General features: G+C 34.9%; 1 protein-coding gene and 1 long non-coding RNA gene across 2 annotated transcripts; both read left to right on the plus strand.

Annotated features, from left to right (window-relative positions):
- The first annotated feature begins 791 nt into the window (after positions 1 to 791).
- LOC118057549 (gamma carbonic anhydrase-like 2, mitochondrial) lies at positions 792 to 5,745 on the plus strand. The gene is made up of 2 exons (XM_035070154.2): positions 792 to 1,278; positions 5,140 to 5,745. The coding sequence occupies exons 1-2, from the start codon at positions 900 to 902 to the stop codon at positions 5,514 to 5,516; spliced, it is 756 nt and encodes a 251-aa protein (XP_034926045.1). The 5' UTR covers positions 792 to 899; the 3' UTR covers positions 5,517 to 5,745.
- A 1,837-nt stretch (positions 5,746 to 7,582) lies between these two features.
- On the plus strand, positions 7,583 to 10,552 carry LOC140954657 (uncharacterized). Its single transcript, XR_012168083.1, has 2 exons — positions 7,583 to 7,840; positions 9,953 to 10,552. It is a non-coding gene; the product is annotated as an uncharacterized lncRNA (long non-coding RNA).
- The last annotated feature ends 18 nt before the right edge of the window (positions 10,553 to 10,570 follow it).

The raw sequence follows: 10,570 nt of genomic DNA on the forward strand, positions 1-10,570 counted from the left end.
TTCTTCTTTTTTTCCCAATTCAAGTCCCTTTTTTTATTAGGTCTTTTTTCTATTGGGTTCTTTTACTTTCCATTTAATAAATCTTTCTCTCTCTCATTTGCGCGTACTTTTTTTATTGAATCATTTTACTTTTTATTTAACAATTATAGTGCAAATTTATAAAATTAATACTTGATGAATTATAGAATGATATTTAAAATCATGAACATGTAAGATAATACAAGATAGAAGAAATATTTTTTTAAAAATAATGAAAATATAATATAGAAAAAAGACATGATTTAGTATGGGTTGCAATAGTTATCCATAATATTTTTTTTTCTTTTTATTTTTTGCCACTTGACTTTTTTATTTCCAATCCAATTCTTTCATATTAAACTGAATATGAGACCACTATAATGTTAATAATAAATTTCAACATTGAATTAATGTTTAATTTAATAAAATAAAATTTATTTTTATTGATTCAAATCAATTAAAATTTTTAAGATCTAATTTTAAACTGAAATAGATATTTTTTTTTAAATAATATTTTTATAATATCCCAACTCAATCTTTGATTATAATTAATAATTTGGTTATGATTTAATAGCACATATAATTTTCATTCTAATAAATTAAACACACTATAAAATTTTCAGTTTATAGTAAAAATTATTCTTAATAAAAAAATATTAACAACCTCCGCACTTGTTTTGAAGTTAAGAAAAAAAAAAAACTTCATCTGTTACCAGTAAAAAGACAAAACCCCCCACTTCTCAGCCATAAAAACCCAAAATGAAAACATAAAAGGCCCATTTTACAAGCCCGGATATTATTTCTCACTCCATCACTCTCTCCATTTTCGTTTCTGCTTGTTCATCAAACCCAAGCTCCACACAAACAGTGATTAAAAAAAAATGGCAACCACCCTAGCAAGAATCGCTCGACAATCCCTATCCACGGCCACCAATCTCTCACTTAACCGTCACTTCGTGACGGAGGCGGCTGCGGCTTCGACAGCGTCTTCAAAATCGATAACGCCATCAGTAGATCGAGTGAAATGGGACTATCGAGGACAGAGGCAAATAATTCCGTTAGGTCAATGGCTACCGAAGGTAGCTGTGGATGCATACGTGGCACCAAATGTGGTACTTGCGGGTCAAGTTACTGTGTATGATGGAGCATCAGTTTGGAATGGAGCTGTCTTACGTGGCGATCTTAATAAGATCACCGTCGGTTTTAGCTCTAATGTTCAAGAACGGTGTGTCGTTCACGCTGCATGGAACTCTCCTACAGGTTAGGGTTTTTCTTTTCTTGTACAATTACTTTTTTTTTTTAATATTTTAATAAATTTGAGCTGGATTAGGGTTGTTAATGTATAATTTTGATTGATTGTTTAGAATTTCGTGATTTAATTTTTGAATTTATGATTGAAGTTTGAAATGATTTGTGAAATGTGGCTTTTTAGGGGATTTTATGTTTTGGGAATCTTTAATTTCAATCGGATAATTTGTTATTTCTATGATTTCATGATTGGAATGGATATAGTAATTGAATGTGATTTTAGGGGTTAAAGGACTTCGGCTAGAATTAACTGATTAGAATAGGAGGCATGGAGTGATTGAGAGTGAAAGTAATTGAAGTGCTGATTTATTGTTGGAATTTCAAGTTATTGTTTTTGATAATCTTATGTTGACACGCCATGCATGGTTATTTTTTGTTTTCAATTGTCTGTGAACCTCATTTTAGGTTATTGATAGTAGGTGGTGTGAATTAAGGACTGACAACCAGTCTCTTCTTACAAGATTGTAATCAGATTTGGGTGGAATGATGTCCACGAATGATGCATTTGCTGGTTTGTTTTACTTTATTTTTCTTCCTTTTGGTTTCCTTTTCTTTTTCATTTTTTTCCTATAAATTAGAAATGGTGAGTTTTAATTGATTTTTTTATTTTTGGCTGGGATTTTTGGATATCCCTGCTCAAGTTTCATTTTGTATTGCTTATAGAAAGAAGGAAATAGAAGGTGAAATCTGTAAGTGGGTATGGGAAATACTAGCAACCATCGCTGTTAGCAGTTGCTTTGGATGCTTCATTCACCTAAAAACACTGATTTCAACTGGGGCAACTGGTAACTCATCTTTCACTGTTGCAAAAGGCCAGAAAGATACCCCTCTTTTATTGCCCTTGCTTTCTCTCTTAGTCCTCGTAGTGAGATTTTCATATCATTTTCTCGCATTCCTTAATCTATCAATCTCAGCCGCATCCAATATCCAGCCATACCTGATGTTGTTCTACTTGTTACTTTATTTTCCTGATTAATGTACATGTTTCTGGGATTCTACATATCCTTCTTTATATGAAAAGACATAGCTATTTTTGCTTGTGCTCTTGAAAATCTATGGGTGTAGTTGTGATAATCAATTCCTGAATCTTTATGTATAGTTTGTAAAACGTAAACCAAAATATTCAGATCTTGCTGTTGAATTACTCAATCAGCCTTTTAAGTTCCGCAACCAATCTCACATAAACCCCCCACCACAATAGAAAAAGTCACAGCATTATAAAAGGAGTACTAAAGATAATAGAGGGATTTATTTTCTCTTCGAACCAGACAAAGAGGAAAAATCTTATCTCTGATTTAGTGCATGATTTGTCTGATCTTATTCATCTTGCTGTTGAATTACTCAATCAGCCTTTTAAGTTCCGCAACCAATCTCACATAAACCCCCCACCACAATAGAAAAAGTCATGGCAGTATAAAAGGAGTACTAAAGATAATAGAGGGATTTATTTTCTCTTCGAACCAGACAAAGAGGAAAAATCTTATCTCTGATTTAGTGCATGATTTGTCTGATCTTATTCATGTCGATCTTATCTCTGATTTCGTATTGAAGAAGCCTAGGCTAATTGGATTGACATGTGAGCTGGGAAAAAGCAGTTATGAAAGAGACACATTTTTAAATAAACAAAACTTTTGATAGAGAGTTGAGACAGAGAGACAGAACAATGAAGAGTGAAGACATACCTGGGAATCTCTTGATGATAAAGTTGATTATAAGAAGGAAAAGAAAAACACTAACAGGAATAACTGATGTCACATTTTCTAAGTATATGTGGCTTCATGAAAAGCAAGTGTCAGAAGGTCAGCTGCTAGAATGACTGCCTCTAGCATTTCTCATCCTGGTATTGGTTATAGAAAGAAGGAAAACAAAGGTGTTTTGAGGAACAGGAATGAGTTGTAGCTTTCAAGAGCTCTGTTTAAAGTTTGGTGACACTTTGACGCCTGACCTTCATGTAATGGATACTTCATTAATAAAGGTTGTTGTCATTGAACAATGTAGACATTTGATCTATTTATGACTTTTCTATTTTGTGGATCTTGTGCATGAGTATCATGTAAGCTTTCAGAAAATACATGGAGTGGTGGGAAAGGAAAATAGAGACTTAGGAAGGTAGACTGAACCTCCTCTTCAATGATCAGAATCACATTTTGAAGGTGCTGTTTTTAAGCATGTTCAGACCAACGTCTGATGGTTTCTAGAGCATTTTACAATTTTCAATGTTGATACTTGATGGTTTATCTTTAGAATTACAGAAAAATGATTTTCACATTCACATCAATCCAACAAAGTCATTGCTTTAAGCTTTTCATCTACTTTTTTTTTTTTGACTAGGCACTGTTAATGTTAATGTAATATTAGGTGTTGAAAGAATAGGTGTGGACACTTTGACTTTAGACGCATCCAATTCTGACTACAAACTAAACACAAATTATTCCCACAAGGAAAGTTCTTTTCTAATATATTTTATACTTCATTGGAGATTTGAGTTGTAGACTGTATCGCTTCTGGGTATTCAATGAGCTTACTGATTATGTTCTGTTCATGTGTTTGTGTGTTCATGTCAATCCATGCATGCGTTTTTGCACTTGTGAAAGCTTCCTTTCCTGTAATTTGTTGATTATTTGTGGCTTTAGATTGGTTCTTTCCCAATAGGTTAACAGACTTATTAGAATTAGAGAACTTTGTATTTGAAACTAAAGAATTTGTCGTGTTAATTTTTTATGCTATTTCTTATACCTGTTCATAAGAGATTAATATTTTGGCAACTCCAAATCCAGTAAACCTAGTTATTACAATAGGGTCTCTTGCTCGATTAAAATGTGGACACCTAATATAATAAAAAGTCGTGGTTTGATAAAGCTTGTACTTCATGCTGAAAGAACCTTAGCTCAACCAAAGGGTCCCTAGGCTTGGTTTTTTCTTTTCTTGCCTTTTGCTGCTGCACTTCCTTTTGCTCTTTTCTCATCTTTGGCTGTTTTAAAAGAACCGTATGACTTGTTTCTTCACCATTTTGTTTGTATTGAAGTTAAAAATCCAAAATGTTTCATAGCATCGTTTACCATCTAGATATCAATTATTGCATATCCATCTTGCCTTCTGCTCTAGCTGTCATTTTTGGCTTTCTTTCTCTAATCTTTTGTGGCCCACATGTTGAACCCATCAAAGTTTTCTCATCATCTTCCTAAGCATCTTGCATTCTGAAAATTATTTGTTCACACGTATATCTATTGATGATAGTTACTGCTTGAATTTGTCGACCAAAATTTCTTTATTTTGCTCATGCTCTACCTATTAAGTCTTGTCACCTGTCTGATCTTTCATTTTGCATGCGTCCATAGCATTTGGGAACTGTACCAAATATATTAATAAGTGATGGAACTGCACTGGCATAAAGTTTTCATGCGTACAATGGGCACCTTAGCATGTTATGCCATGGCACTGTCATTGATATCTTCATGTAGTGATAAATGTTACGGCTTCTGAGGTCCAGGGTGAGCTTGGTTTGAGGTGAAAAAATGGATGATAATTGTTTACTGTGTAAAAGTTAGATTTTTAAGACATTTGGCGGGTTAACAAATTGGAAGGTAAATCGAGTGTGTTAAAATATACATAGTGGTAAGATATAGAAAGACAAACAAATGACTGTTTTTTGAGGAGAGAGGAGTTTAATAGCTGAGAGGTAATTGTTACTCCCACTTCCCGAGTGCAACAATTACCCTTGAAAAGTCTACACTCTACAAGAAATGTAAACATGTGGCTCCAACGATGACCTCTGATTTTATTTATTTTTTTTGTGCATTTTCCATGTGCCAGGACTGCCAGCAGAGACATCTATTGAAAGGTATGTTACCATTGGTGCATACAGTCTCCTGCGGTCCTGCACAATTGAGCCGGAGTGCATTATTGGGCAGCATTCTATCCTTATGGAAGGATCATTGGTGGAGACACACTCTATCCTGGAAGCTGGGTCTGTGCTTCCCCCAGGAAGGAGAATTCCAACAGGTGAACTTTGGGCAGGAAATCCAGCAAGGTTTGTCAGAACCCTGACCCATGAAGAGATACTAGAAATCCCTAAACTAGCTGTTGCAATTAATGATCTCAGCAAAACCCATTTCTCAGAGTTTATCCCGTACTCCACAGTATATTTAGAGGTTGAGAAGTTGAAGAAGAAGCTGGGGATTAGTGTTTGATGCTTTTTTGCTGTCTTCTTTCTATGTATCATTTGTTAACTGTAGCTTTTCATGAAATAAACAGCTCGAGAACATATTGAAGCAAGCTTCTCTGTTCTTTCTGTTTGTATTTGATTTTCTTTGATCATTGAAACAGCCGGTTCTGAATCTCAACCAAACAGGTTTATAGAAATCACCAAGGACACTTTCTTCAAGTGATCCTCCTGTCTAGCATAAGCTTTTGTATCAACTTACTCTATCTACTTTTTTTTTCTTTTTGTAAATCTTGGTTCAGTACAAGTGAAGACGCTCCATTTCAGTAGACGAAACGCATAGCAAATGTTCATGTTACCTGCTCAAAACAGCTAATGGTGATGTTGATAGGAGGGTATTTTGTCGTGATGGGGGCAAAGGATACGACCTTTTCCTCTCTTTTTGTTGCGGAAGAAGTACCTGGCCAGGACTGGGATTATCGAATCCAGGGTTGGTGGAAAGCTGTAATGATAGTTCCATCAACCCTATCCTTTTTGGTTTGTTTCTTGCTCGAATCTGGAGCACCAACCATACCCAGCCATTTTGTGAATTATCAGGATATTGTATTGCGGTGGCAGGATTATAATGCATGGGGGGCTATATATATATATATTAATGGTTCAAGTAAAGTAAACAGCGAGAGGATCCAAAGCAATCAAGTACTGTTCTCTGATGAAGACAAGGCAAAGAGCCGAGGGAGGAGCTTCGCTTCTTCTCTCATGTTGCTGGGGGTCAAAACCTCATTCTCTCTTGAATAATGCGCAAGATTGTGGGGAAATTAGGACAAGAAATTAGGTATGGAGTCATCGGATAAAGAATCAATGGCAGCTTAGCATCTTTAGTGGAGAGAGTAGGCGAATCATCAAGCACAAGGTATAGCCCACCTCATATATCTAAATAATTAACCAGCAAGTTGATGGATATCGTTTGTCAAAACCGCCTTTTTTAATGGTCTAATTATTTAAGCTCTTTTAAACACTTTTCAACTGCCCCTCCCCCCATGGCCAACCATTTGCTCACAGAAGAATTTGTCAAGGCAACCAGTAGCAAATTCATCACACATCATCACATCATTGTTATTATTATGATTAAAACTGTTTGAGATTAAAAACCCTGTTTTTTCCAAATAGCAGTGAGCCAGTGACATCTCTAAAATTCTCAGTGGTGATCATGAACTGATCAGGCGTGGGACGGATCATGGAGGTTTGCCAACTCAGCCTCTCCTGCATTTCCCTCTTCTCTAGCCTTAAATTAAGAATTCATGTCACTTAGTATTTAGACAGGGAGCTTGTTAAGTGGCGTTTATATAAATCTGCATGCGTTGTAAAATTCAAATTATTGTTGTCTTTTGTTTTTATTAAGACAAGATTAATTGCCGTTGTCTTAAGAATATTTTCCCCTTAAATACTCTTCTTTGCTTCGATTAATTTATTAAATAACTAGGTTTATATCGAGTGATTTGTTTGGCCATGGCCATGATAAGGTCATTAATGGCAGCTAATATAGCAGTAATTGATTCATGATACTCTGATTGCGGAGATTAATATCAGCATTGAATTTACTGAAATTTTCTATAGCCGACGATCCATTTAAAATCCTGGATATTTTATTGATGATTATGAAAGAAAGTTAGAGAGTCCATAGAGGAGATGGCCAGAGAAAACTCAATTAAACAAAAGATTTTAAACACGTTCATTGTAGAAAAATTCAAACCCGTTTGAAGGAGAGGCAGTTTTTCTTTGATTCTTTTCAGGGTTTGGATGCCAATTCAAATGATTCTATATATGTGAGGAGCATGATGCCAACGATGCTCTTAAATAATTATCCAACTACCAAGTAGTTATTAATTAATTAATTACTCATGATTATGATTTGATATTAGCGATTATTACTAGAAAACATTAACGAGGAAAATAACAATTGTTGAAAATAACTTTATTTTCTTTTGTATACTTAGTGCCAATGTCATCAAGCACTAAGCAATTTGTGGGGAGACTTAATGGGAATTTTATATAAATTATCACTCTTCTAAACAAAGCAAAGATCTTGACATCTCAACCATCTTGATTTCTTGCCAGTACCTCCTTCATACCTTTTCCACCTTCTTCTTTCTCTTATATACTAGGAATAATATTCAATCAAAATAACCATATCGAGACTCTCATAATATTGATTGCCAGTACAATCTCTCATGTGTTTCCTCCCAGCTGAGATGAAAGTCAAGATCATCTTGAATGACGTCTTCGAGCTCCAAGAACATTAAGTGGCAAATACCTGATGGATCTTAATCGACCATGTTGCCAATACGTGTGGTAAGTTCGGAGAAAGTGGGGGATGTTGGGATGGCTCAATCATATCAAATCTCCCAAACTATGATGTTGGGTCGTTTAATCTGATTGAGCCGTGCCAATATCACACTAACTATATACGACCCTTCAAGTTTCTTCTTTTCTGGGATTTTTGATGGGATATTTATTTTTTTCATTTACCTTTTCAACAATGAATCAACTTCCTTTGTTCTGCTCGTATCTGTTGAATCCTTATTTATACATGTTTCTCTTTTAGGGTTAATGTATATAGCAACATCTAATATTGTTAGGGTTTCGGTAATATTATTGCCATAATTGATCAAACGATGACGCACACCATCATTATAATCTGAAAAAAGACGGATATAAACTGGTTTTCACTAATATATGAAAGTACAGTCTAGTTAGGTATAACTTGTTGGAGAATTTGGGGTGTTTTCGAGTCATGATCTAGCCTAGTACTTAGTTTTTTTGGCTAAGCTTCTCATCTCTCCTTCATAAACTTCTGCCTGGGCAATTAGTAGGCTACTGCTGTAATTAGCACTGAACAATTCCAACGCTACTCTTCTCCACAATCCTTTATGAAATCTTGCATGATCTTAAATCTCATACATAGGAAAACTACAAATACATTATCATCAACCTGCAGATATATACTCGATACATCCTAAAATTTAAGGGTCTAGACGAATGAGCCAAAGAAATCACTAGACCAAGACTAACGATGATGATGATCCATACATATGCGTGCTTCTTGCATGGATATTATACATGCACGCACGGGTTGATAATTTTGTGTACGGTTGTGCATGCATCAGTAGAAGCATGTTCTTTTCCTTTAGTTAGGTGCTTAAGTAGTTAACTTTCTTTCGTTTTATTTATAATTATTAGCGTTTATAATGACTATGATTTCCCAGCTCCTCTTTTGTTTAACCTATATATATAATCTTTCCTTACAAATCGAATTTGGTCGATTAATTCATCATATATGTGTGTGTGTGTGTGTGTCGTTGTGTGTGGTGAGTATACATGAAGCTCTCTCGTTGATCTGTACAAGTACATATATGTGTGCGTGCATGTGCACGATAGAGAGACAGAAACAAAGAGTAGGCACACTTTAATATTTTGATCGAGTTGCAATAAGTGAATATGTTTAGTATTGGTGTTCTTTAAAAATATTATTTTGAAAATGTAGATTTTTTTTATGGTGTACATTAACATATTAAAATCATTTAAAAAATATCAATTTAATATAGTAAAAATTAATTTAAATAACACAAAGTTTTGTATAATTCATTATAGCACATTAATTTCCACTAAACGAATTGAAACTTTGCGTTTTCCATTTACTTTTTCTTTCCATTCACTTAATTTATATATTTCAAGAAACCTAGTAGCTTTCATTTTTTTTTTTATGTAGGATAAAAGGAAACATAAAGTCCACCCATATAATTGAATTACGCCCACATAAGCTAAAACACTTGCATTGTACTTTGTGGATTTAGGCATATAGCTAAATGGAGGGTGAAAAAAAAAAAGGGCTGAAGAAAGGATTTCTTTTTCCTTCTTTTGTTTAAACAAGAACCGAATTGATCTGTCGACAAACTTAACCAAGAATTTTTTTTGTTTGCACCATCGCAAGAAAAATGGTGAAAAAACAAGAAATTTCCTTCAGTGAGTGCAATAATTTTTCCAGCTGCCATGACGAGAGCTAGATTTGAATTTCTAGTGATGCCAGGGAAAGTGGCTGGGAGTTAAATCATTAAACAGAAGCCAGAATTGACCTAGCCCACAACAGAAGTAGGCAGGAACCTGCAGCTATTCTCCCTGAACTTTCATCTGGGAGCATGGCTCTAGTTGTAGTCAAAGCCTCTTAAACACAACCCAACACCATATCCCCAATAAATATGAGCAATATAAACCCTTTATTACCAGCTTAACCTAAGATTTAGCATGTCTTTAAACTATCCCCAACAAGATAACATTATTGAAAACAAATTTGTCGAAACATGCTAGCTTTTAGTGATTGTAGAACAGCATTAATTAAATTGATACTAGATGAATTTAGTACTTGTCGAAACATCATGTTAGTTAAGCTCTCTTCTTTTTATACAGGAGTTATCGAGGTATCAAAGAGAGCAAGGCACAGCCATGGGAATTTCTAGGCATGAGCAGCATGCAGAGCTTCTACTCTATTAATTGACAAACTCGCTGCTCGCTCATTTCATATGCTCAGCTTGGCTTGCCCTATGAGACGAGTCATTTCTGTTAGTCACAGTGAACCTACATTTCCAGAAGGGTTCCCCCTTTAGAACATGCTGAACCTAAAACACAGCATATATAGTTCTTGAACAACAAGACCTTGGCATTGTCCCAGAAAGATAAATACAATCAAACGAAAAACAAATATTATTTCAAAAAACAGTTAAAAAAATAATCTCTATCATTATTCCAAACACGTGGTCCCTCGAGTGTTGTGAGTAAATTAATCTCCTATACTTTATCTATGAGCATATCAAACCTAATACTTTCAATTTATGATCCCTTCCTCCACTTGCATGTGCACGTGTGGTAACAGGAGGCACACATCTGATGAAATGTTTTGCATGGAGGATCAACTTAATCTGTGACTAAAAATTGAAGCACGAGGGTTTTCATGCCAAAAATCCACTATGTTTCTCCTGCAAAGTAGTGAATTTTCAATGACCCCAACAATTCCAAGCAAGGCTCGTT

This window comes from Populus alba, chromosome 15 (assembly GCF_005239225.2).
Source record: "Populus alba chromosome 15, ASM523922v2, whole genome shotgun sequence".
Taxonomy (NCBI): Eukaryota; Viridiplantae; Streptophyta; class Magnoliopsida; order Malpighiales; family Salicaceae; genus Populus; species Populus alba.